Here is a 27828-nt window from a genome sequence, read left to right as displayed (position 1 = left end):
TTGTTGAACACATGTCCTTGTGGTATGATAGAGCATCCTTTGGATATATACCCAAAAGTGGTATTGCTGGGTCTTGAGGAAGGTTGTTTCCTAATTTTCTGAGAAATCCCCACATTAATATCCAAAGGGGTTGTACCAGCTTGCATTCCCACCAGTAATGGAGGAGTGTTCCCTTTATCCCACAACCTCTCCAGCATAAGTTGTCATCAATGTTTTTGATCTTGGCCATTCTTTCAGGTGTAAGATGGAATCTCAGAGTTGTTCTGATTTGCATTTCTCTGATGACTAAGGATGTTGAACATTTCCTTAAGTGTCTTTCAGCCATTTTAGATTCCTCTGTTGAGAGTTCTCTATTTAGGTCTGTACTTCATTTTTTTTATTGGATTATTTGTTCTTTTGATGACCAATTTCTTGAGTTCTTTGTATATTTTGGAGATTAGACCTCTGTCTGATGTGGGGTTAGTGAAGATCTTTTCCTAATCTGTAGGCTGCCATTTTGTCTTGTTGACCTTGTCCTTTGCTTTACAGAAGCTTCTCAGTTTCAGGAGGTCCCATTTATTAACTGTTTCTCTCGGTGTTTGTGCTATTGTGGTTATATTTAGGAAGTGGTCTCCTGTGCCAATGCATTCAAATATACTTTCCACTTTCTCTTCTGTAAGGTTCAGTGTGGTTGGTTTTATGTTGAGGTCTTTGATCCATATAGACTTGAGTTTTATGCATGGCGATAGATATGGATCTATTTTCATTCTTCTACATGTTGATATCCAGTTATGCCAGCACCGTTTGTTGAATATACTTTTTTTCCGTTTTATATATTTTTTACTACTTTGTCAAAACTCAGGTGTTAATAGGTGTGTGGATTGATAACTGGGTCTTGGATTTGCTTCCATTGGTCCTCCTGTCTGTTTTTATACCAATACCAGACTGTTTTCAGTACTGTAGGTCTGTAGTACAGGGACTGTGATGCCTCTAGAAGTTCCTTTATTGTACAGGGTTGTTTTGACTGTCCTGGGTTTTTTGCTTTTCCATATGAAGTTGAGTATTATTAGTCTCTGTAGATTGCTTTTGGTAAGATTGCCATTTTTACTATATTAATTCTACCTATCCAAGTGCATGGGAGATCTTTCCATTTTCTGGTGTCTTCTTCAATTTCTTTCTTCAAAGATTTGAAGTTCTTGTCATACAGGTCTTTCACTTGTTTGGTTAAAGTTACTCCGAGATATTTTATGTTATTTGTGGCTGTTGTGAAGAGTAATGTTTCTCTGATTTCTTTCTCAGCCCATTTATCATCTGTGTACAGGAGGGCTACTGATTTTTTTTCCAAGTTAATCTTGTATCCTGCTACATTACTGAAGGTGTTTATGAGTTGTAGAAGTTCCTTGGTAGAATTTTTGGGATCACTTATGTAAACTATCATATCATCAGCAAATAGAGTTTGACTCCTTTTTTTTTTTTTTTACTTGTATCCCCTTGATCTCCGTTTGTTGTCTTATTGCTCTAGCTAGAACCTCAAGTACTATATTGAATAGATATGGAGAGAGTGGATAACCTTGTCTTGTTCCTGATTTCAGTAGCATCGCTTTGAATTTCTCTCCATTTAGTTTGATGTTGACTGTTGGCTTGCTGTATATAGCCTTTATTATGTTTAGGTATATTTCTTGTTTCCCTGCTCTCTATAAGACCTTTATCATGAAAAATACAAATGATGTATTTTTTGAAAGGTTTTTCAGCATCTAATGAGATGATCATGTGGGTTTTTTTCTTTCAGTTTGTTTATATGGTGGATTACACTGACAATGTTTGAATGTTGAACCATCCATGCATCTCTGGGAGGAAGCCTACTTGATCATGGTGGATGATTTTTCTGATGTGTTATTGGATTTGGTTTGCCTGTATGTTATTGAATATTTTTGCATCAATGTTCATGAGTGAAATTAGTCTTTAATTCTCTTTCTTAGTAATGTCTTTGTGTGGTTTGGGTATCAGGGTAATTGTAGCCTCATAAAAAGAGTTTGACAATGTTCCTTCTGTTTCTGTTGTGTGGAACAGTTTGAGAAGTATTGGTATTAGTCCTTCTTTGAAAATCTTGTAGAATTCTATGCTGAAACCATCTGGTCCTGGGCTTTTTTTTGGTTGGGAGACTTTTGATGACTGTTTCTATTTCTTCAGCAGTTATAGGTCTGTTTAATTTGCTTATCTGGTCTTGATTTAACTTTGGTAAGTGGTATTTATCCAGAAAATTGTTCATTTCCTTTCAGTCTTTCAATTTTGTGGAGTAAAGGTTTTCAAAATATGACCTGATGATCCTCTGTATTTCCTCCGTGTCTGTTATGTCCCCCTTTTCATTTCTGATTTTGTTAATTTGGATATTCTCTCTCTGCCTTTTAGTTAGTTTGGATAAAGGTTTGTCTATTTCGTTGATTTTCTCAAAGAACCAACTCTTTGCCTCATTGAGTCTTTGTATTGTTTTCTTTGTTTCTATTTTGAAGAGCTGAAATCAAGTTCTCAATTTGATTATTTCCTGCCATCTAGTCATCCTGAGTGATTTTGCTACGTTTTCTTCTAAAGTTTTCAAATATTCTGTTAACTCACTAGTGTGTGATTTTTACAGCTTCTTTATATAGGCATTTAGTGCTATGAGCTTGCCTCTTAACACTGCTTTCATTGTGTCCCATAAATTTGGGTATATTGTGTGGTCATTTTCATTGAATTTTAGGGAGTCTTTAATTTCTTCCTTTATTTCTTCCTGGACCCATTGGTGATTCAGGTGAACATTATTTAATTTTGATATGTTTGTGGGCTTTCTGAAATTAGTGTTGCTGTTGAATTCTAATTTTCAGCCAAGGTGATCCGATAAGATACATGGGGTTATTTCAATTTTTTGTACCTGTTGAGGTTTGCTTTGTTTCATAGTCTGTGATCAATTTTTGAGATAGTTCTATGAAGTGCTGAGAAGAAGGTATATTCTTTTCTGTTTGGATGGAATTTTCTATATATGTCTGTTAAGTCCATTTGAGTCATAACATCTGTTAGTTCTCTTATTTCTTTGTCATTCTTTTCTGTCTGACAGACCTGTCCAGTGATGAGAATGTGATGTTGAAATTTCCCACTATTAGCGTGTGTGGTTTAATGTGTGATTTCAGCTTTAGAAGTGTTTCTTTTACATATGAGGGTGCCCTTGTATTTGGGGCATAGTCGTTCAGTGTTGAGATTTCCTCTTCATGGATTTTTCCTGTGTCTAATGTGAAATGTCCTTCTTTGGCTCTTTTGATTGATTTTAGTTTGAAGTCTATTTTGTTAGATATATTAGAATAGCTACACCAGCTTGTTTCTCAGGTCCATTTGATTAGAAATTTTTTTCGTAATCCTTTATTTACTCTGAGGCTCTGTCTGTATTTGAGGTTGAGGTGTGTTTCTTATACTCAACAGAAGTATGGATTCTGTTTTTATATCCAGTGTGTTAGCCTGTGTCTTTTTATGGTGAGTTGAGTTTATATTAAGGGATATTAATGACCAGTGATTGCTAGTTCCTGTTATTTTAGTTTTCATTGTTGGTGATATTATTGTGTCTGTTTTTCCCTTTGGGATTTGCTGCTGTGAGATCATTTATTGTCTGTGTTTTTGTGGATGTAGCTAACTTCCTTGGGTTTGGAGTATTCCTTCTAGTACTTTGTGTATGGCTGGGTTTGTGGTTAGGTATTGGTTAAATCTGGTTCTGTCATGGAATATGTTGTTTTGTCTGTCTATGGTGATTGAAAGTTTTGCTGGACATTGTAGTTTGGCCTGGCAACCGTGGTCTCTTAATATCTGCATAATGCTTGACCATGACTTTCTGACTTTCATTTTTTTTTTTTTTGAGACATTGACACACTGTGTATCCCTGGCTGGCCTGGAACTTGTTAGGTAACCAGGCTGGCCCTCAGATCTTGGAGATTAAGGGCGTGAACCACTATGATGAGTGCACATTTCATATTGTTCATATTTTCAGTGAGTGTTCCTAGATATAGAATGTTCTGTGTTACAGGTTCCTCAGAAGGTTTGGAAATGGCCCATACTGTACTCCAACCCCAATTTCTGCAAAATCATGCTGTCCTAAGAAATCTAACTCATTATAGAGGAGTTGGAAAGATGTGAATGGGGGTGGGGTGCTTAGCAGATTCTGAAACCTGTTTTTGAGGGAGAAGTCTTGGCTGGCTCCTGTACTGTGTGTCCCGGTGAAGCTTTGTGGGTTCAGTGTGGCCTCAAACATTTCCCTGACTGTGCGGCACTGCAGGGGTTTGAGGGGAGTATAGGAAATGTTCTTTCAGCATCATGGACAACGAAGCTCCAGAATTTTCTTTATCACTCGACAGTTTAGCAAGTCTTTACGTAGAACTAAAAGTCAGACCTAGTAGGCTGTGTAGCAGAAGACGCTAGCGTTCACAGTGACTGTCACCTGTCGAGCCTGAGCCTGTCACTGTGGTCGGACCACTTTACATGAAGGAAACTGAAGCTTCATGCAACTCTGTGGTCAGGCCACCTACTGTGAGTGGGATTGCTGCATGTGCCAGCAACTGCTCCCTGAGCCTGTAATGCTAATCCCCACTAATCTAATCTGTCTAGTGATTTGTCTGCTTTGCACGTATGTAAATGACAGGCAAACCTACCCATATCATATTGTTAACAACACTCACTCCTAGAAGTAACAGAAGTGGGTTACTGTGCAAGAACAATCACCAGTCCCTGCCCTCACCACTGTACTGTCTGCTCTCCAACCTGGGAATGAGTGATGGATATACTTGAAGCTTTAGTCTACATACAGTACTGAGTATATTCACTGTGATAATTTGAATTTCAAGAGAAACATAAATTTGGAATATTTGAAGGACCCAGACAGTTTGAAATGGGATGATATTATTTCTGGCTTCTTGGCTCTTGAAGAAGGATAAGCCAGCTCTGAGCACATCCTCCAGTGAGCAGTTTTTATACTGTTGTAGAAGACAAGTCCTGGTTTCTCTTCTCAGCCCCTCACAGGTCCCAGGAGGCTGGTATCTGCTGAGCTGTGTATTTGTGTTAAGGAAAGGCCAGAGGTGTGGCCAAAGGTGATGCATAAGTGTTCTGGGGCAGTGGACCGAGTCCTACATGCAGAAGGCTGGAAAGAGCTGCCCTGGAGGACCAGAGAAGACGGGTCCAAGTACAGAGGCAAAGCCGCAGTGTTATCACTGTTGTTTGAGACAGTGTCTCATATGGCCCCCACTGTCCTTAATTCCTGATCCTCTCAAGTGTGCGCCACCATGTTGGCTAAGTTGTTAACTTTTTTTTTGGATTTTTCGAGACAGGGTTTCTCTGTAGCTTTTGGTTCCTGTCTTGGAACTAGCTCTTGTAGACCAGGCTGGTCTCGAACTCACAGAGATCCGCCTGCCTCTGCCTCCTGAGTGCTGGGATTAAGGCGTGCGACACCACCGCCTGGCAAGTTGTTAACTCTTAAGTTTAGGGTTGGGACCTGTTATCTGAGTGTTCAGCTTGGGGGCCCTTCATCGGCAATAGCTTTGATTTTTCTAACTAAAGGAGGTGGGGCTTGTGTTGGAGGTGTTCTGGAGTTGGTGATAGGGTGAAATATCTTATTCAAGAAAATTTATGGTGTTCTGTGAAGATTGCCAGCCATTGTCCACGATCAGTAAATAGCTTCTAGCTTTTGCCTTCTGGATTTCTGCTCAGTAGGAAATGAGGCACAAGACAACAGGGCCAAGAGGAAGACTGGCTGTAGAATGAAGTCTTGTTCATCCTTCGAATTTAGTGGCTGTTTCTCTCTATTTGCAGGGAATTATCTGGAAATAATCTTACTGTCCTTATGTACTGGTCTTTGTAGTTGGTTATTTTTTATTCTTTGGCTCTTTTGGGGGCCCACAACTCAGCTCCTGAATAATACACACAGAGGCTTATTCTTTCTTATAAATGCCTGCCCTTAGCCTGGCTGGTTTCTAGCCAGCCTTTCTAACTTAAATTGTCCTGTCTACCTTTTGCCTGTGGGCTTTCATCTTTCTCTGTTCTGTATACCTTTCTTTCACACGCACTGCATAGCTGGCTGTGTACCTAGGTGGCTGGCACCTTGCCTCTTCCTCGCCTTCTCTTTCCTATTCTGTCTGCCAGCCCTGCCTATCCTTCCTTCTGCCTCGCTATTGGCTGTTCAGCTCTTTATTAGAGCATCAGGTGTTTTAGACAGGCAAAGTAACGCAACTTCTGAGTTAAACAAATGTAACATAAAAGAATGCAACACATCTTTGCATCATTAAACAAATGCTCCACAGCATAAGCAAATAAGATTCTACAACAGCTCCCACATAGCCTGACCTAATTGGGCTTCTTTTGGAAAAAGGTCCCTTGTCCCTGCAGCTTTAGGTGGGGTAGGGTAGTATGGATGGAGCAGTTGTGGTCTCTGAGTAGGACTGGAGTAGTGCTCCTTTGTGGTCATGATGAAGTTCTGCCTCCTTGCCCTACACTTTGACCTTGTGTGATGACTGGCCTCTCTTTTCCAGGGCCAACCTCCAGTCTATCCTGTGAGCTTCGGTTCTTTTTATCATTGAACACGTCTTGCTGTTCCCTGCTCAGCATTAGACTGGAGCATATTCAGCCCCACACTTGTTAGAATAACCAACCATGGCAGGAGGGGTCAGCAGGGACTCGTCAGGCAGTGTTGCTGGGAAGTGGGCAGGGCCGAGGGGGGCTCAACATTGCTCTGCCCTAATCCCGGAGGGGAGGGTGACAGTGACCCACGTGCTAGCCTGTGTTTGTGGGCAGGTGTTCGTGAGTAACCTGGAAAGCTGTACTGACCTGAGCAACCTGGTTTAGCTGAACATCTGCCGGGGCAGGGAAGCCCTCTTTACCTTCTCATCAAGTGACATGAGCATTCTTTGTAAAATTCATTTTCATGTGTGTGATGTACATGTTTGCATGTACATGTATGTGTGGGTACATGTGCTTGCTCACTCATTTATAGTCATTCTTGCCCACTCTCCACCTTGCTCGTTGAGACAGGGTCTTTTCAGTGAGACCCAGAGCCTGCCTGTATGACTAGCCAGCTTCCTCTGAGGATCCCACCATCTGATGCTGGGATTATAGGCTTCATGTTTATCTAGTGTTTACCTGGATTCTGGGAATCAGAACTCTGGTTCTCATGCTTGTGCAACAAATTATTTAGCCACTGAGCAGTCTCCCCAGCCCTGATGTGTGCATTCCTGATGCCAGGGGAGGGTACCCTCTTTATTTTGTAGGTGCACGAACGAACCGAGGAGATGGATTTCCTGCTGTTGGTCGTCCGTAAGCTCTTGAGGACAAATTCACGTTTTGTGAAGGTAAATTTTTAGATTTCATTCTGTTTCTCCCATTTTAACAATTTGGTATTGTGCTAATTGGTTTCATCAATATTATATAAACCTAGATATATCTGGCAAAGTGATTCTTAACTGAGAAAATGCCTTTATAATATTGGCCTGTAGGAAAATCTGTAGGACATTTTTTAAATGATTTATGTGGACGTATTCTGCCCACTGTGGGAAGTGGCATCCCTCATTGTAATATTTTTAAAAGTTATTTATTTTTGTGTATTATGTGTGACATGTGTGGGGCACACGTGTGGAGGTCAGAGGTCAGCTTCTAGGAGTTCTCTCCTTCCACTGTGGATTTCAGGGACTTGAACAGTTACTCATTTGAAAAAAATAGCTTTAGAGTAACAGTAAAGTCTTGAGTACTCTTTATACTGTTTTAATTTATATAATACACAAGAAAAAAAATCAAGATATTGTGTTTAAAATTTAGTAGTTTGTAACTGGTGAGAGGATCAGAAGGCGGGTCTGGCTCTGAGGGCTCACGTTACTCATGGACAGGGCTCTCTTCACTCCAGGTGATCCTCATGTCTGCCACCATCAACTGCAAGGAATTTGCAGACTACTTTGCTGTTCCTGTTCAGAACAAGATGAATCCTGCATATGTTTTTGAGGTGGAAGGAAAGCCCCACACTATTGAGGAGTATTACCTTAATGATTTGGGGCACATCTATCATAGTGGGGTATGTCCAGTGCATTTCTTCTTTTATAGTGAGTGGATTTTGGTTTCTGACTAAACTGTGAATTCCCCTGCTAATTCTAAAAGGGTCATGTGTCCTTTTAGAACCTGTCAGCTGACACATGGGAGGAAAGGTGGAGACAAAGAGAGGAAGCTACTGGGCTTTTCTATGGGATGGAGCATAGTAAATATTCGTATCACATATCCTCATGAAAGTTACTGAGATTTCATGCCTCACTGATGTTGAAAAAACCATAAGAGTTTAGTGATTATAAAACTGTAAATTTGTTTGATGGGTAAATTTACTTGAGATAGAATTCTGGTTAAAAATTTCTGGTATAAGGTGACTTGAGTTGAACCTGGAATTGTACAGTGACAGCGGAGACTTGGGCACACATTTTCATAAGAGGCTGTTGTAGAGTTGCTTTCCCACGCGGTACATTTGAGGTCTCAAGTTTAAAGTAGAAGCAGGCATGACACACTTCTCTCTCATCCTTCTGAGTGTGCTCAGTGAGAAAGTGCTTGTGCAGCTGTGAGACTGGTGGCTCCGTTCCCAGCTCATGGACAAAAAGTCCAAAGGAGTTAAAGGCTGCCTACTCCTCCTGTCTGTTTACTGTCAGGCCTGCTCCTGCAGGGCCCTAGGATCCTCCTCACACACTTGGGCCTGCTCCTGCAGGGCCCTCGGATCCTCCTCACACACTTGGGCCTGCTCCTGCAGGGCCCTCGGATCCTCCTCACACACTTGGGCCTGCTCCTGCAGAGCCCTCGGATCCTCCTCACACACTTGGGTCTGCTAAGCAAATGCGGCACCATTTCTTCTTTTTCAGAGATGGTATACTTTCTGCATACAATTTTTGCCTAGATCTCCTTTTTATATCAGCAAATATTTTTTCCTGTTTTTCTTTTAGAGTTGCATGCCATTCTTCCATGTAGTCTCTAGTGCCTCGGCTCTTACTGCAGTAGTGCTACAGTGACTAACGCTGCCGCGTGTTGTCGTGCACACAGGATAGATAGCATGTCTTGTAGTGTGTGGTTTCTCAGCCTCAGGATTACTGGTATTTTGGGCCAGAGAGTTCTGCGTGGCAGGGGACCCTCAGCACTGCAGGATGTTTCTTCTTGCCCTTGATCCAGCAGATGTAAGTAGCACACCTCTCTATTATCACAACCAAAAATGTCCCCAAATCATGCCTTCCTGGAGCCCATGAGCCCAGAAGAGATTGCTGTGACAAAGAATATATGTGCTTGCAGTTTGGCTGCATCAGGAGTTGAACTTTTCTGTTAAAGATGTCTGCAGTGTTGAACAGTGGGTTCTGCTAGAATGAGCTGCCGGTTAGGTTTCGTCGGACATCAACGTAAGACAATTCTTTGTGGAAACATTGAAAAGGGGGTAAAGTCAACTGTGGGCATCTATTCTGTGGGGCCCTGTGGTTGGACCAGGCCAACTTCTAGAAGCTACGGCCCTTTGGCTGACTCTGGGTTGTGTTCAGAAGGGCACCTAGCTTTACCATTGTTCACCACAGCCTATCCTTGGTGCCTAGAAGGCACATTGTAAACATTTCAGTCCATGGTCAAACAGACTTCACTGTGTACTGATTTGTGTTTGGGCGTTTGGGGGAGGGTGTCAAGGTTGGAATTCAGGCCCTGTTTAGCTAAGCTCTCACCCCCAGATCCTGTCCATACCTGTAAGCTATGAAGGTGGTGTTTTGTGTTTATTCTGTTCTATAACTTTCAACACTAGAGGATGTGTTTTCAAGTTCGATTTCATCATTATCCTCGTGTTCTCTTAGTGTCGTCTCATGCTGTCCAATGGGGCCTTCTGTGGAGCTCGGCCCTCTGCCTGTGCTGTCTGTCTCTCTTCTTGAAGGTCTTGACCCCCTATCTGCTGTCTTCACTCACTCCCGGGTCTCCCTCTGCTCATCTTTTCTTACCATGTTTAGACATAACTAAGTATTTCTTCTCTTCAGAAGCACCTCTCTTAGTCCCAGGTTTCTCTGCAAACCTTCCCAGCTTCTGTCAGGGTTGGGGTATGATCTGTGCTTCTCTAGTTTCAAGTTCTCTTGTCTCTTTCCATTGTGACTCTACTGACCCCACCTACCCAAACTGTATTTGCCAGGCTCCTTTTGGTCCAGTCACCATGTAGCAAGGTCAGCCTTAAGCTTACTGGGCTTTTTGAGAATAATGACCCTGTTGACCACTCTGATCTTTTTTTTTTTTTTAAAAAACCTGGTTTTTCTGATGCCAACTTTAGGTGTTGCCTTTCAAGGCCCTTAGAAAAATCTTCTTTATCTCTTACTTTCAACTTGTTTTCTTCTGCAAGAATATCTTAGGAAAGGTCTATACAGTGTAAATGTACACTCTGATGGAATTGTGTGGCTCCCCGCTGTCCGTCTGTGCGGTACCCCGCCCTCCATGTGGTACCTTGCCCCAGAACAGACTATGCTGTTATGTTTTTTTGAGGCAGACCTCATGTAGCCAGGTTGGTCTCACTCTTGCTGTGTGGGCAGGGATGACCCTTAATGTCTGCTCCGTCTGCCTCTACTTTCTCAAGTGCCAGGATAGTGTGTGCCACTATGCACGGCTAACAGCCCAATCTTTATACATTCTCTTTAGAGTTTTCTTCTCATTTTTAAAAGCCAGGCATGGTAGTTTATTTTTGTAATTCTCAACACTGGGGAGGTGGAGAGAAGTGGGTCCCTAGGGATTCTTGGCCAGACAGTCTAGCCTTCTTAGTGAGCTCCAGGCCACTGGGAGAAAAACATCTCAAAAAAGATGGATGGTGTGGGTTGGAGAGAAGATAGCTCAGCGGTTAAGAACACTGACTGCTCTTCCAGAGGTCTGGAGTTCAATGTCCAGCAACCAAATGGTGGCTCACAACCATCTGTCATGAGATCTGGTGCCTGCTTCTGGCATGCAGGCATGCATTCATACATAATAAATAAATCCTAAAAGGTGGATGGTGACTGAGGAATGATATTTGCAGTTGTCCTCTGGCCTTCACATGACAGAGCACACATGAACATGTTTATGCATGTATGCTCTCAAGCTAGCTATGTTTGATATCTTATTAGAGAGTACCTGGCACTTGAGCTGACCTTTGGTTGGGTTGCTGGGTTGCCTCTCCTAGCCTTGATGCAGGGGGAGGAACTTGATTCTGCCTCAACCTGATGTGCCATGCTTTGTTGACACCTGTGGGAGGCCTGCCCCTTTCTGTATGGGGAGGAGGAGTAGGTGGGCACTGTAGAGGGAAAGTGGGGCAGGGGTCCGGGGGAGGGAGTGAGAGGAAAGGAGGGAGGAGAAACTGCAGTTGAGATGCAAAATAAATGAAAAAAATTAATAGTAAAATACCCAAAAGGTGAGGTATTGGCACACACCTGTAATTCCATTCCTTTGGAGGTAGTGGTAAGAAGTATCAAGAGTTCAAAGGTGGCCCAGAATACATAGCAAGTTGAAGGTGAGACCCTGCATTACAACACCAGTAACAAGAATAGCAATTTCAAGGGCTTGGGTTCTAGAACTCAATGGAGTTACTTGTGATTCAGTCTCATGCCTTTTCTACATGGTTTGACAATAGCAGGCTTCTAGGTGAGTTTGGTGTCACTCTTGGCTTTGTGGAACATGCACGTTTTCCTATTTCTGTTTTGAAAAGTCACATTATGGACTATTGGTCACTGTTAGGATAGGGTAAGAAATTAAGGCATGTCAGTGATGAATGTATTAGTTGAGCTTTGTTATTAAATGAAAGTAAACTTGCCATAATCAAATTACTAGAGTTGTAGTAATATTGGGAAATGGTTTAGACATTATCTGTAACACTTCTATATGACTAACTTTTGACCACCTGAAGACTCCTTTTGGTGTGTCCATCACAATATGATTTGTGAGGTATTGTAGATAATAGTTGATCCAATTATTAAACAAAATGTCTCCTTACTCTTGGTGGAAAACAGACAGGATATAAAGCAGACTGTGAGAACCGCGCTGTAGCAGTTGTGTGGGAAGCTGGAGAACACTGTGGCCTTGCCGCCTGCAGAGCTCTGTGCACAGACCCACAGACCGTCATTCCAGCCTGGAGCCCAGTGTTCTGTGGAGGACCCCAGGCCGATTCTAAGTCATTAGGCTCCATTTGAGTTTGTTTTAATGTTCAGTTAAAAGTAGTCTGTCAATCTCTAAGTCTTAGCAGACAGCAACCATATCACGTGGTATTCTTAGGGCACACTGGGAGATAGATGTGGTTCTACCCTTTGCAGATAGTTACTGTGTGTAGATGTTGGGGTTCTTAGGAGGTGGGGATTTGATACCCTGGAAGAGCACTGATTTGGAGGTAGGGAAACCTCCCAAGTTCCCTAGGCCTTTGATGCAATTTATCCTTGTGCCTTAAAGGTAGTCTCTTCTTGGACTCTCTGATTCCATCTGTGTTGGCACTGACTTTAACACCATGTATCTCCAGTATCCCGGCAGCACTTACCACCCCAGATCTTCAAGAGTGGCTGAAATGGCGTCACTGTTGTTATTAATTATACTTAGGGTGTTGTAGACTGGTGGCTGAAGGGGTGAGCGCATATTAAACCAGCATTTTTTCCTTTAGCTCCATTTAGAGATTCTATTTTTTATTTTTTTCAGCTCCCTCCCTACCGTTTGGAGGAGCCAGTGATAACAAAGGATGTTTATGAAGTTGCTGTCTCTCTCATTCAGATGTTTGATGACCTGGACATGAACGAGAGTGGGTAAGAGCCCCTCACATGCTTGTGTTTTTGCATAGTAAGATAATAGCTGTAGACATTGGGCTGGTTTTGAGACAGAGTCTAGCTATCTGATGACAAGGTTGTGGCCTTCTTACTCTTGTGTGTTGGGATTTTGGGTGTGTTCTTCAGCCTTTTCAGCTGTCAGCAGTTACTGGTCACTCTGCAGGTTTCTACTTACAAGAGTCAAAGTCGAGCTGAGTGCAGCTTTAGAACTTTTTTTTTTTTTTTTTAAGCTAGCACTGGAGCCAGAAAGTGGGCTGAGGATGGCTTTTCCAGACACAGCAATCACATGGCTTCCTCTGCCTCTGTTTTTGTTTCTGAGACATTTCCTGACACCCAGCATGCAATCCAGTTGTTCATTCTTTTAGCTTTTGTTTAAAAAACAAAACTTGAGACTTTTTTCCTTTAAGAACAGTTTAGGTTCTAAGTGCTGGTTTGAGTCTAGAATTTAAAAATACTCAGTTGTTGAAACTCTGTGCTCCTAGTTTTATTGCATCACATAAATAGCACTTATTATTTTAGAAACAAATAATGATAATGGATATTCTCCCTCCATTAGTAAACAAAGCTAGATTGCTGGGGTGACTTTTCCCCTATAGACCTCTGAATTAACCCTTGTTTGTCAAATTTGGACTTTTTTTCTTGGCTTCCTTACATTTTTTCCAGATGACAACCTCCAAAGATTTTGTTGGTAAATGTTCTTAGCTTTTATTTGGGTAAAACATTATTTTATTTCAGTTTCATCCTTTGTTTGAAAAAAATCTAAATCAACAGATAAAAAACTCAAGCTGGGAAGATGGCTCAGTTGGTGAAGTGCATGGTTTGCAAACATGAGGTCCTGAGTTTAGTTAGATTCCCAGAACTGCAGGGAAAACTCCAGGCATGGTAGTGTGTGCTTGTAATTCCAGACTGGGTCTCAGTGGTCAGCCAGTTTAGCCCAGTGGTAAGATTGAGGTCAGTGAGAGTTCCTGTTTCGGAGAAGATGGGCAAAGTTCTTGAGGATGACACTCAAAGTGACACTGACATTTCCTATCTCACCGCTCTAACCCCCCCTCCCTTCCTCATTCCCTTCTTTGCTCCCCACTTCCTCTCTTCCCTGCTTCTGCATGCACATGTATGCACATATATCCACACTCATGTACACACACACACACACCACACACATGCATGAATTAAAAACTCTCATGTCTTTACTGTGACTAGCATGACTTTGGAAGTGTGCAGACAGTGTGGACCAGTTCAGTCTAGTCTGAACTCGCCCTGGCTCACGTCTTTGATGTGTGTACAGTGCTTAAGCGCAGGTTTGACTTCTTGCACCAGAAATGCTTGGAGTCAGAATTGTTTGTTTGTGGAGTGTTTTCATAGACTGTAGTGGCTGAACCCAAATACTCTAAACTCAAAATCATTTTGAGGCTCAAAGTCAAGTATCAGACTTTGGAGCATTTCAGAGTTTGGATTTTCAGAGTAGAAATTCTCAGCTTGTATGAAATTCTAAATTATTAAGTGCTTCTTACATTTTATTTTTCTAATTTTATATACATAATAACATTGAGATAAGCATTAACAAAATGCATTTTTTAGCACTCTTTCTAAGTTTTGATTCTATTTTCGTATAATCTTCTGGCTTGTGTTGCTAGAGATAAAGTTCCTTTTTGTCTCATTGCTCCCTGTACATAAATGTGTCTCTTCACGCTGGCTAACCTTGAGATACAGTCTTTATCTTTGATGACCCAGGGCCTCAGCTAGGAGTATTTCTTTGCTTGTGATTGAGTAGACTCATTGAGTCTCCACACTAGTACCTGAATGCTGCCCAGAAGCCTTGAATCTATCGGCTTTAGCATCCACTGGGCTTCTTGTCTGAGCCCTTAATTATCAATAATTAAGAGTGATTATTGCTCTTGTATATGACCCAGATTCAGTTCCCAATACACACATGGTGGCTTGAAGTTATTTGTAACTATTGAACACACATGGTGCAATACACATACTCAGGCATGTATACACATACAAACATACATTGAATAAATATTTAAATAAAATCAGAAAAAATAATTTTAAAGGCATTTAAGATTTTTGCTTATCTTTTCATAAGCAAATTTTTATTGTTGTTTTGAAGCAACATCTCTTTTTGTAGCCCTGACTTTCTTGGAGCTCACTATGCTGACCAGGCTGGCCTTGAACTCACAGAGATCCACCTTCCTTTGGCTCCTAAGTCTGGGATTAAAGGTGTGTGACTAGCAATAAGCCAGTTTTTATTTTATGTAATTATAATTCTTTGTGTGTAGCAAATGCATGTGCGTGTGGCGAATGCACATGTGTTCTCACTGTGCGTCCACAGTGGACTAGAGACTGATGTTGAACATCTTTGTTGTTTCCATTGCACAGGGATTATAGGCAAAAGCTACCAAGCCTGACTTCTACAGGGAATCTGGACTCAGGTCCTCCTCTTACTCGTTAAGTATTTCATCCACCAAGCTATCTCCTCCACCATAACTTTTTAATTACTCAGTAGTATTCAATATTTATACTGACTACAGTTATCTATTAACTAAATTATATCTTAATTGTCTTTTAGGTCTCAAACTGTGAGTAGAGCTGCTGCAAAACCCTGCATGCAGGTGCATGCAGACACAGACATCCAGTCCTCCTGCATGCAGGTGCATGCAGACACAGACATCCAGTTCGTCTGCATGTAGGCGTATGCAGACACAGACATCCAGTTCACCTGCATGCAGGTTTATGCAGATACAGACATCCAGTTCACCTGCGTGCAGGTTTATGCAGACACAGACATCCAGTTCATCTGGATACTTACAAGGAGCACCATTGCTGTCTCCTATGGCAAGAACATAACCATGTTTTGTAAGGTCCCATTCACTCATTTCCAGTGTAGCTGCACCGTGTTGCACAGCCACCCACAAGTGGCTGAGTTCTGTAGTTTGATGTGCTTTGCTAGCTCTCTGTGTGTCTGTGGTGTGGGTGTTGGTTGTCAAAATGGGTATGAATGTTGTCTCACTGTTTCTTCTTTCATGAACTGCTTGTTCGTGTCTTTTGCCAATTTTTTCTTTCTTTTTTGCCTTTATTTGTTCATTTTCCATTACAACTGCAGTTTCCCATCTATCCTCTCCTCCTAGTCCCTCTCCCATTCCCACCCCCCCCCCGTCTACTCCTCCTCCAATTATCTTCAGAAAGGGGCAGGCCCCCATGGATTTCAGCCAGCAATGGCATGTCAAATGCAGTGAGACTAGGCACTTTCTTTCCTATTAAGGCTGGCTGAGGCAATCCCAGTAGGAGGAGAGGGTCCCCAAAGCAGGCAGCAGAGTCAGAGACAGCTCCTGCTTCCACTGTTAGGAGTCCTACATGAACACCAAGCTACACAACCATAACATGTATGCAGAGGGCCTAGGTCAGTCTTATGTAGGCTGTGAGCCCTATGACCCCAGGTTAGTTGATTCTGTGCTATTCCTTCTGGTGTCCTTGGTCCCTCTGGCTCCTATAATTCTTTATTCTTCTCTTCTGGAGGATTCCCTGGGCTCTGCCTAATGTTTGTCTTTTGTCCATCTTTCAGTCTTATTACTTTTCTGTTGTTTTATTTTGTTTGAGACAAGGTGTCACTATACAACTCTGGTTGGCCTGGAACTTGATATGTAGACTAGGGTGGCCTAGAACTCATAGATCTGCCTGCCTTTGTCTCCTTAATGCTGAGATTAAAGGTGTGTGCCACATACCTGACTTTTGCATGTATGTATAGTATGTATGCATATGTATATATATGTATATGTATATGTATATATATGCTGAATTTAAGTGTTCTTTATGTATTTTGGATAATAGTTCTTTATATCAGAAAATGCAAATATTTTTCTCATTTTTGAGGCTGGTCTTATTTTTAAAAAATTGATGGATTTTTGTCAAAGTATACAGTTAATTTTAGTCAAAAAATTTTTTGCACCCCAGTTGTCCTAAACATAGAGTTGGAGCTGCTTCGGGATGACTGCTACACCTTGGGCTTGACTCGCCCCTTCCTTGGGCACTTGTTTGATTTCTGGCATGAGATGTTTTTGGCCATTCACCAGTTCTGACCCTCTCCATACCAGCGACCACCCCGTTCTTCCGGGGAGTCGAGCTCTTGCAGTGAGTGATACGAGTCTGGCTTGCAGGACACCCAGATCCAGCTCTGAGCTTCACTACTGGTTTGTCACTATCTGTAGGTGTTTTCAGTGGTCAAAGCTGGAAATGAATGAATGAATGAGTCTCGTGTACCTTTGTGGCTAGGGGGACATGTGTGTATGTGCATGTGATGGGCAACAGCCTCAGGGTTGCCATCCAGCTCTGCTGGGGCAGGTTCTTATTGGCCTAGAGCTCACACAGTGGACTAGATTACTTGGCGATGGAGCCGAAGCTGTGCTCCTGTCTCTGCCTCCACAGAGCTGAATTACGATCGTGTGCGTCCAGCATTTTTACCTAGCTTCTGATGGCTAGACTCAGTTCTTTGTGCTTGTGAGGCACGTGAGCACTTTATCAACTGAACTATCTCCTTGGTCTTTACTTTTTAATTAATAAAAAGTTATTATTACCATGTTTGTGTGTGTTCATGTGTCGCAGTGCACATGTCACAGGCAGAGGACAGCTTTGAAGAGTTGTCCACATCTATGTGCGCCAGGGCTGCTGCCCGGCTCGCATGTCCAGCACCTTTACCCTCTGAGCCATCTTGCTGGCCTAAGCCCTTAATTTTCTTTTCTTTTCTTTTTGTTTCCTTGTTTTTACATCTGGACAAACTTTCCCTTCCCTCCTCACCTTCCAGTCCCTCCCCGCTCCCTCACACCTTCCACTCTTCCCCCTCTATTCTCCCTGGACAAGGGCCAGCCTGCTGTGAATCAGCTAGTCGTGACAATAGTACCCCCTCTTCTAGTAAGACTGGGGGAGGCAGCCAAGTAGGGAGAAAGGGTTCCCAAAGCACAAGCCCTTATTTTTTGAAATGGGATTAGACTGATTTTGAACTTCTGGGCTCAATTTTCTGCCTCAGCTTCCCAGGTATTTGACACTACAGGTGTATACCACCATATGAGGCTTGGAGATTTTTTATTTTATTTACTTATTTATTTTTAATAATTTTTCTCTTTGTGTGTGTGTTGTGTGCATGTATATATGTATACAGAGGCCAGAGGACAACTTTGTATGTCATTGGGAACATCACCTCCTTTGAAGGAGGGGTCCACCCTGACTTATGGCTTGTCAATTATGCATGGTCAGGAGTCCTGGGGACCCTTCTGTCTCTGCCTACCCAGTGCTGGGATTGTACACAGATGACACCACACTTATGTTTGTGCAAGTGCTGGGGATTGAACTTGGGTCTTCAAGATTGCAAGGCAGGTGCTTTATTGGCTGAACCATCTCCCTCGCTCCTTGGGAATGTAATTTTAGAGCCAGTCTTCCTATTTAGCACAGTCTAGTCTTGAACTCCATAAATTTTCACTTGGTCACTTTGTGATTGAGTCTTCATAAACTTTATATATGCAGTGTTTTTATTACTATTTTTGATAACTTGATTTTTATTTAGCATTTTCTCTTTGATCTGTTAGTGAACCCAGGTCTTTGCACACGCTAAGCATAAGCCTTACCCCACTGTGCTGGGCCTCCAGCCCATTTTACACATTGGTATTGATCTTGAATCCTGCAGCTTGATGAACCTAGAATCCTACCTATCTTGGGGGGTGTGAGTGTGTGCATGCATGTACATGCACTTGCGCGTATGTTCATGCCTGGGATAATTGCATGCCTTGGGTGTTATTTCTTGGACAATGTTCACTATTTGGAGCAAGGTCTTTTGCTGGGCTAGAAAACTCATTAATTAGGCTAGGCTGGGTGGCCAGCAAGTCCCAGAGATCCGTGTGTCTCTTCCAATACTGGGATGATAAGGATGTGGCACTGCGCCCAGCCTTTCCATGGGGGTTATATGTTCCCTTATTCTCCATTGTGGTTGCTATTCTAGGTGACAGTGTGTCTTGTCCTTCTTGGGCTTTTATATGGCTGCCTCCTTCTTGCCCCTTATTGTCTCTCTGAGCAGTCATTTCATATGCAGGTTTGCAACTCTTTATGTGTATGTGTGTTTTGCCTGCACATCTGTCTGTATACCATGTGTGTGCCTTGGTATCTTTGGAGGTCAGAATGGGACATCAGATCCCCTGGAACTGGAGTTACAGATTGTTATGAGTAACCATGTTGGTGCTGGAAATTGAACCTGGATCCTCTAGAAGAGCAACTGGTACTTTTAATAGTTGAGCCATCGCTCCAGCCCCAGCTTATAACCCTTATCCTGTGTTCATTTGTTTCTTTCAGTCTTATTGCTAAGTTATTATTTCTCCTCTGTCTGTACTGGGAGGAAGCTCCAGAGCAATGTAGGGCCTTTCTGTCTGTTACTGCTGCCCCTAAACTACATAGAGGAAGGCGTGAAATACAGTGAAGGGCCCACAGGCCTGTGGAAAACTGGAAATTGTATTTCATAGAGAAAGAACTGTGGTAGTGAGGGGGTGGTTATCTGGGATCCGCATCTATGCACACACTTTGTAATAATCTGGGCTTTAGTGAAGCTTACTTGTAGTTATTCTAAGGTTTATATCTTGGGGTTCTAGATTATAGTGTTTAAATTTCCAGGAGAACTTTTGCAGATAGTGTGTCTTACAGGCAGATGCAATGGAAGGCAGGAGCCCTAGCTTATTGCTTGGCTGGCCTCTCTGTATGCTTCTGTCTTGTTTGTCAGAACAGAAGAACATTACCTGCACAATCTGCAAGAGCTTTCACGGACAAAGCCAGTAGCGTCAGGGTCTCACGCAGCAGGGACCTTGATTCAAACTTGTTCACTTCACATTTTGACAGGAACAAGACCTGGTCGGGGACCCAGTTTGTGTCGGAGCGGAGCAGCGTGCTGGTGTTTCTGCCAGGTGTGAATGTCATCATTTTGTGACTGGGGTTTTAATGTTCCGGACAGCACAGGTGGTAAAAATGGGGTTCATGTGATGACTGTGACTCAGCTTGGACTGTTCCCATAGCCTTTGCATTACCGCAGAGAGTTCATATTGATAACGAAGACTTGAACATTTTAAAGGCTGTCTTGCCAGCGTCACAACTTCTGGTAGGATGTTTGCTTTGTTAAGAGCATCCCTGTGTGTGGTTATGACTGTGGTGATTGTTGTTAGTTCACAGTGCAGCTTAATGAGAGCAAAGCATGAAACACCACGGAGCCCTTCTCAGTGCTTACGAAAACAGCCTCCCACTGCACCTTTCTGAAAAGATGTGTCGTGTCCAACAGTACGTCGTCAAGATGACTTCTCAAGGAGTTTAGTTTGATTAAATTATAATAATTCACATATTTTTTGTTGAAAGGTAATATGCAGATCATATGAGTATTTGTGCACGTAGTGATGGGAACAAAAGCACACAAGAGAAACTTAATTTTGGAATGTAACATGTGAATTCCAGATCTGTCACATTTTGTTTACTAAATGGACTCATTTTATGTACAGAAAGAACCATAGGTGTATATAGTTCGTATCTGCGTATTTATCAAGTGACTCGTGTGTGTGCTTACTATGTAAAGGAAAAGCAACAGCAGCTACGTCACCACTCAGTACCTAGCATGTGGTAAACACTGTAGCACAATTAATAAAAACACAGAGACTGATATTGGGTTCAACCTGAAGACCAGAAAAGCAAAGTAGTCAACCACTGGCTCTTACCTCGACCTCACAGAAATGGCAATCCTGCCTCCAGGAATCTCAGAATAAGAGAGCTGTCTCCTCCCATGTTATATTCCTCTCTAATGCTGGGATTAAAGGCGTGCACCACCCAGTTTTTTATGGCAAACTAGTGTGGCTACTGGGTTAAAGGTGTGTGTTACCACTGTCTGGTCTGTAAGGCTGACCAGGATGGGTGTTTTACTCTATGACCATCAGGCAAGCTTTATTTATTAAAATACAAATGAAATATTGCTACAAAACACTACCTCAGAAAGATGTTCACAGGTGATATTTTACCTTCAGGTGTATGACTTTCTATTATATGCCAATGTAAATCCAAGTCTGGCATAGTATATGTTTCTGTGTTTCATTAATTGACTTATTTTCAAGCGCTCTGCACTAGCTTTTCAGGGCTGTGCTAATAAGGTACTGTAAATTGGATGTTTTAAACCAAAAGGTGGTCTGTTTCCCCTCTGTTATGGGAGCTAGGCATTCTAAACTGGTTTTCAGTAGGCACACTCCTTGGTAGGCTCCAGGCTCTTCTAGCTCCACGTGGGTATCAGGCTTTGGTGTTTTTGTCTTGAAACAGTTCCACCCTCGCGCTGCTGCTGCCATGTGGCTTCTCTGTGCGTCTGGCTCTCTCCTCCTCATGAGGCTCACAGTGCTGGTAGATGAAGGTCTCAGAATATCGCCCAGACCTCATCATAGCTAATTATATGCACAATATTTTTTGAGAGACACTTTTGAACCTGTAAAAGACCCGAATACTGATAATTCAGATGAGGCAGAATGCATATTCAGGTTCTCTAAGTCAGCAGACACTTGGGAACTACTCCAAAGGACCAAATCTTCTGAAGTGTTGTTACTTGGGATCAAACCCACTGCCTCTCATGTTATTCAGAACTCTGCCGCTGAGTTACACTCCAGTCCATTTTTTCTTTTGAGACAAGATTTTAGTGTAGCCCTGGCTGAAGTGGAGCTTGCTGTGTAACCCAGTCTACCTTTGAACTGGAGATTACCTTTTACCTCTCAATTGCTGGGATTCCAGACAGGAGTTTCCATATCTGGCTTTACAAACTGTTTTTGATAGGAAACATTTTGTGTGCTCACCAGAGGAAATTCGGAAAACACGAGGGAAGAAAAGAAATTACTTATATAGCCAGCACTCTTCAGTAGTCACTGCTCTGGCAAGGAAGAGACTGATAGAATGTATATATTTTAAAATAAGTTGTTACTAGTTAGTGTCATGATACATTTGTTTGTAGTTCTGGTACAAAAGGCTAAGGAGTCAAATTGAACTGGCAGTGTCTTCCAAAAAGTTATCATTTTATCTTGAGATAAATCTAATAAACAGACTTGCTCATTGAAAACTTTACAACTCTGAAGAAAGAAGATAATAGAAGATGCAAAGGCCTTCCCTGCTCAAGGATTGGTAGGGTTAATATTGTGAGAATGGCCATCCAACCCAAAGCAACTCAGTGCAATCCTCATCAAAACTGCAATGTTGTTCTTCACAGAAATTAAATTATTTCAAAGTTCATATGGAAGCACAAAGACCCAGGATAACAAAAACAATAATAAAATAAATACATTGCTATAGAGGCAGGTGTGATGGCACACGCCACTAATCCCAGCACTCAGAAGCCAGAGGCAAATGGATCTCTCTGAGTTCAAGGCCAGCCTAGTCTACAGAATGAGTTCCAGGACAGCCAGGGCTACACAGAGAAACTGTCTCAAAAATCCATAAAAACCACGTTACTTTAGGAAGCACTGTTCCTGATGTTCAGTTATGTTATTGAATCGTACTAATAACAACAGCATATAAAAACGATACACAGAGGACCCACTTAAAAACCCACACTCCTACTGCCACCTGGATTTTGACAAGAAGCCAGAATGCACATTGGAGGGAAGACAGCATCTTCAGTGAGTGGTGCTGGTCAAATTAGATACTCATGTAAAGAATGAAGCTAGATCTTACCTCCCGTCCTGTACACAATTCAATTCCAGTGGATCAAGGACCGCAGCATATTTGATAGAGAAGGCAAGGAATACACTCAGCTTCCAGGCACAGGAAGAATTTTCTGAACAGGACCCCAGTAGCGCAGGCATTAAGGCCAACAGTAACAAATGGGATGCCATTGTTCAAATGAATTACAAAATGAGAAAAAAATGCATCCGACCAAGGGTTGGTACCTACAATATATAAAGGATACACACACAAAAAATAAGAAAACAACCCAATTAAAAACTGCAGCAAGGAAATAAACTGCATTCTCAAAGTAAGACAATGGCTGAGAAACATTTTCAGAGTTACTTATTTTTATGTCTATAAGTGTTTTGCCTGCATGAATGTCTGTGCACTATGTGCATTTCGTGGTGCCAGGAGACTAGAGAGGGGGCTAAATGCCCTGGAATTGGAGTCACACATGGTTCTAAGTCACTATATTGGTACTGGGTACTGAACTTGTGTCATTTGGAAGAGCAGCAAGTGTCTTTAACTGCTGAGCCATCTCTCCAGCCCCAACTGATAAATATTCTTAAAATATTGAACATTTTTACTTCTCAGGGAAACTCACATTAAAACTACTTGAGATTTCCTATCACACAGCCAGAGTGGCTACAATGAACCAACAGTGGCAAGTGCTGGATGGACTTGGGCCAGGGAAAACACTTATTTCCTGTTAGTGGGAGTGCAAACTGGTGCACCCACTGTAGAAATCAGTGTGGTGGTTTCTCAGAAAACTATCATGATGATCTATCCCATGATGGAGCTATACTGTTCCTGAGCAGATAACTAAAGGACTCTATCTTACTACAGAGATGCTTGCATCTGTGTTTTTTGCTGCTCTATCCATAGTGACCAAGAAATGAAAGCCACCTAAATCCCCAGCAACTGGTGGACAGTGAAAATGTGTCACAGACACACAGTGTGATGTTATTCAATTGAAAAGAAAAATGGAATTAGTAAATTTTTTGGTTGAATGGATAGAGTTGGAGACAGCCATTCTTTGTGAGGTGACTGCAGCTAGAAAGACACACCCTTCGTGTTCTCTCACGCAGGTGTCAGCCTTGACTCTTTACACGTGTGTGTGGAAAGACATACCCTTCATGTTCTCTTACATGGATGTGATCCTTGACTCTTTACACGTGTGTAGAAAGACACACCCTTTGTGTTCTTTCACGTGGATGTGATCCTTGACTCTTTACATGTATGTAGAAAGACACACCCTTCATGTTCTCTTATGTGGATGCGATCCTTGACTCTCTACATGTGTGTTTGTTTTTGAGAGAGGGTCTCACTATATAGACCAGGCTGACCTTGAACTCATAGGGCTTCTCCTGCCTCTGCCTTCTGAGTGCTGGGATTAAAGGCACGTGTCACCACATCTGTCTAGATAAATATGTTTAAATTGGAGTACTCACAGAAGTCAAGAACCTTGTAAGGAATCATGGTGGCAGTCAGATTTCAAGAGTAGATGAGTATAGATGAAACTTGTAGGGGGCAAAGGGGAATAATGGAGTAGGAAAGGCTAAGTACTGTAGGTGGCAGGGTAAAGAAGTGGGTGTGGCCTAGTTAACACTAAAGACCTTTGGAAATGCCATATAGAAACCTAATACCATAGAAGATTTTTATATATGTATTAAAAGGGTTTAAATGGAGTTACCCTATAGCAGGAGGTCAATGCCTCTTCCTTCTACCATAAGCTACCAAATTTAAAGCTCAGTGCCAGACATAGGTTACTTGTTTTTAAGTTGTTGGTCAGCAGAAGTCCTATAGACTCTCAAACATTGCAGGCTATTGCCAATGCTCTGGGTTACCCTCCAGAACTTGGTAGTGAGGTCCTATTGCTGAATATATCACATACTTGACTCATAGGACCTGGAGAAATCCAACTGATACAAACCTAGAAGGTTTGTCTCTTACTGTTCAGTTTTAATAGTGCTGGAATGTTGTACACATGCTGCTTGGGGAGAAAAAAATATATAAACAGTTTACCCAGCTGTGAATTCTGTGAGCTATAGTAATGATCTAGCTGGCAGAATAAGCCTACTGGTGCAGTAGTGGCACAGATGTTATGAGAGCAAACAACTGTTTTCCAGTGGGATTAAAAGCTCACTCCATAAGATGGAACTCATGCCTGACAGTATTTACCTGACCAGAACTGGAGACTGGTGAGATCGTGGGCACTTGGAGAGAACCTAATAATAGTATTCTGCCAAGTGGACATAAGAAGCTGTTCCTCAAGGTCTTATCTTTATACCTATGGATTAGTGCATCTCTCACCACTCACGAGAAGGGGCCTCTGCAGTAGGTGGGGATTTAATACAGATCATTGTGCAGAGAATAAAAGTAAAGAGGGCTCAGCTCTAAATGGGGCACCCCTACCCCTAGGGCTCAGTGATCATTATGGAAGAGGGGACAAAATGATTGTAAGAGCTGGAGGGATATGTGCAGAGAAACAGCATTTGCTGGAACATGACAGTACTGTTTCAGACTTGAACTCACGGTGGCTGTGACTGCATGCAGTATGACCTGTACAAGAAAGAGCCAGACAAAATCCCAGCATGAACAGGGGAGACTCATGAAGTCCCCCTGCCCCTATCTAAGAAGTTATTGGCAATTGGTTGCTACTGGGAAGAGGGAAAATCCATTTTCTCTGGGGATGTGGCTACCACTTCAGTAGACAGTCTTCCACCATGCTCGAATAGGCAGCACTAAGGGATCTGTTTTGTTTTGTTTTGAAAGGGTACACATGAAGGCAGGGGAGAAAAGTGGCAATGGAGGGAGAAATTGGAATAGCAGGAATGTGGGATAGTTTTTATCAAAACATGAATTCTTGAAATTCCCAAACAATTAAAACAAATCTTCTCACTGAGGACTATATTGACCAGAGCACTGAAAATCACAGACCACCTCTGGCTCTCTCCACCTGCTCTGCTCGGCTGTTCTTCATGCTGCACACATCTAGTAGCCTCTGTAGCATTGGTAAATCTCTTGTTATCTGTACATTTGCCCTAGAACATAAGCTCTTGGGGAGCAGGGAACTTTGTTCTGTTGACTGTACATCTGCAGGGCCTGGCATAGTACATGCAGCATAAAGATGTAAAGAGTCTCAACAGTAAGTTGTCATTTTAATATGAAGGTTATGTTTTAGCAATAAATTCACATTTGCCTTCTCTGCTTTCTCCCTAGGTCTGGGTGAGATCAATTATATGCATGAACTTCTCACAAACATGATTCACAAAAGGTGTGTCTAAATGCTGACTTTTGGCTTTTAGAGTGTTGTGTAGCTTATGCCTTACATAATCTTAATTACCTCACCGAGTAGTTACTGTGTCTGCTGCGTATCGTGTGATATTTTATTTTACTTCTGTTTCTTAGGTTGCAGGTCTATCCACTCCATTCCAGTGTGACTTTAGAAGAACAGAATAACGTCTTTTTAAGTCCAGTCCCTGGATACAGAAAGGTAGGAGGCTGGGAAGATGAAGCGTGAGACATAATCGTTCTTAGTGGAGAACTGCGGTGCCTTGGCCCCTTCCCAGTGTGTCCCACACTGCTGTTGAGTCACTCAGGCAAATCATATTGATGAGAATTTGTACCCTTTTGTGTTGCATGTTATTTTGTAAATCGGTTTTATGAAAAACTAAGATTCTTTTGTTTGTCTTGAGACAGGGTATTGCTATGTAGTCAAGGCTGGCCTTGAATGAATTTGAGATCACCTTGTACCATCCTTTGAAGTTCTGAGGTTATAGGGTATATACTGGCAAACAGTATATCTATCTATTTTTTTTTTCTGAATTAAGGGCTGGGGATTTGCTGTCTTAGGAGTGGGGGTGTTGTCAGAAGCTGTGCTCTGAGTCCTCGGGAGGTTGTTGGCTGTTTTGTTTTTAACCACTACTCCTTACAGCTGCCTGGAATGACCAGGGTCTAAGATTTGAGCTTTTGGCTCAAATTTTGATATTCTTGAAGATGTTTGGATCTTAAAGCAAAGTAGACCCTGGATGTAACTCCACAGTGCTCCGCATGGCAATGTTTGCTTTGAATTTAGCCTGATTGTACTTTTGGTTCCTAGCAATCCCACAGCCCTCTGCTGAAGCTCTTACAGTAGATAGGCCCGTGAGCAGATCCTTGGCCATGCCACGCTTGCCTTTGTAAAGCCCCCGTGTTCTGTGTATCTGATTTTCTGTACATTGGGGCTTCTTGATAGTTGTGACCTGAAAAACTATGAAGATGGTTAATTTCTAATTTCGAACTTAGTTAGTATTTACACTAATATTCAAGATGAAGACCTTCTCCTAACTGTTGGACAGTGTCCTGAGCAGAGGGAAAATGTCCACCTGTTGTGTTTGATGCTCCACAGATTATTCTGTCTACCAACATTGCAGAGAGTTCCGTCACAGTTCCAGATGTCAAATATGGTAAGGCGTTTCTCTGCGCACGTCCTATGTGAAAGGTGGCATCCTTAGGCTCTCCTGTGCCACGGGAGCTGTTCCTCTGTTTGGGAGACTCAGAGAGAGGCTCACAAAGGTCCAGTCCCTTGTATTCTCAGCTCATCACTGTTACCTCTGAGCAAATCCTTTCCTTTCCTTCAGGTAGGGCTGCTCTTGGGGATGCCAGGCCATTTTAAGGGATCTGTAGGAAGCAGAATTTTGGGGCTTCCCTGGTGTAGTCCTGTGATAGAAAGGTAGGCAAGCGTTAGGGAGGAGCTGGGAGCTGTTTTCTGAAGGTAGCTTAGATGGAGGCCATGGTGGATAGCTCCATTGTACACACACATGCACACACACACTTGTATGCTTACTCACTCCTGAGTTTGTTGTGTTCATCAGTCATGTTTGAGGGACCAGTGCATGTAGTCAGGGTATAGTACCATGCCGAGGAGGACTGTGTTATCACAGACAGTTAACAGGTGAACTACAGTTTCATGTAGAGACAGATATGTAGGAAAAGAGACACGGGAAAGAGCTCCAGTTTTGGAGGAAAAAGATATTTTAGATAGGGTGTGTCTTAGTCGACTGTGGCTGTGATTACACACTGTGACCAAAATCAACTTAGGGAGGTGTATTTACTTCATACATGGAAGCTTATTTTTCGTTATGAAATGCCTGGCTTTAGCACAGCTTTTTAGTAGCCAGCTTAGCTTATCTTAAATTATCCCCACTACCTTTTGCCTCTGGGCTTTTATCTTTCTTTCTTCTGTATATCTTACCTTGATTCTTACTCCGTGCCTGCCTGGGTGGCCCCTTGTGTCCTGCTCTCCTTGTTCTCTTGTTCTCCATCCTCCCAGAGTTCTCCTCCTATTTATATT

General features: G+C 42.3%; 1 protein-coding gene across 1 annotated transcript in view; it reads left to right on the top strand.

Annotated features, from left to right (window-relative positions):
• Window positions 1-27828, top strand: part of Tdrd9 (tudor domain containing 9) — a 105795-nt gene that overhangs the window by 25255 nt on the left and 52712 nt on the right. The window contains exons 6-12 of the mRNA XM_057782702.1: window positions 7251-7331; window positions 7880-8044; window positions 12661-12764; window positions 19659-19723; window positions 25716-25770; window positions 25905-25989; window positions 26884-26941. Coding sequence (XP_057638685.1) covers window positions 7251-7331; window positions 7880-8044; window positions 12661-12764; window positions 19659-19723; window positions 25716-25770; window positions 25905-25989; window positions 26884-26941 — 613 coding nt within the window. The remainder of the gene's footprint in view (window positions 1-7250; window positions 7332-7879; window positions 8045-12660; window positions 12765-19658; window positions 19724-25715; window positions 25771-25904; window positions 25990-26883; window positions 26942-27828) is intronic.

The sequence above is a fragment of the Chionomys nivalis genome, chromosome 10, assembly GCF_950005125.1.
Source record: "Chionomys nivalis chromosome 10, mChiNiv1.1, whole genome shotgun sequence".
NCBI lineage: Eukaryota > Metazoa > Chordata > Mammalia > Rodentia > Cricetidae > Chionomys > Chionomys nivalis.
This window is presented reverse-complemented; position numbering and strand designations above follow the sequence as displayed.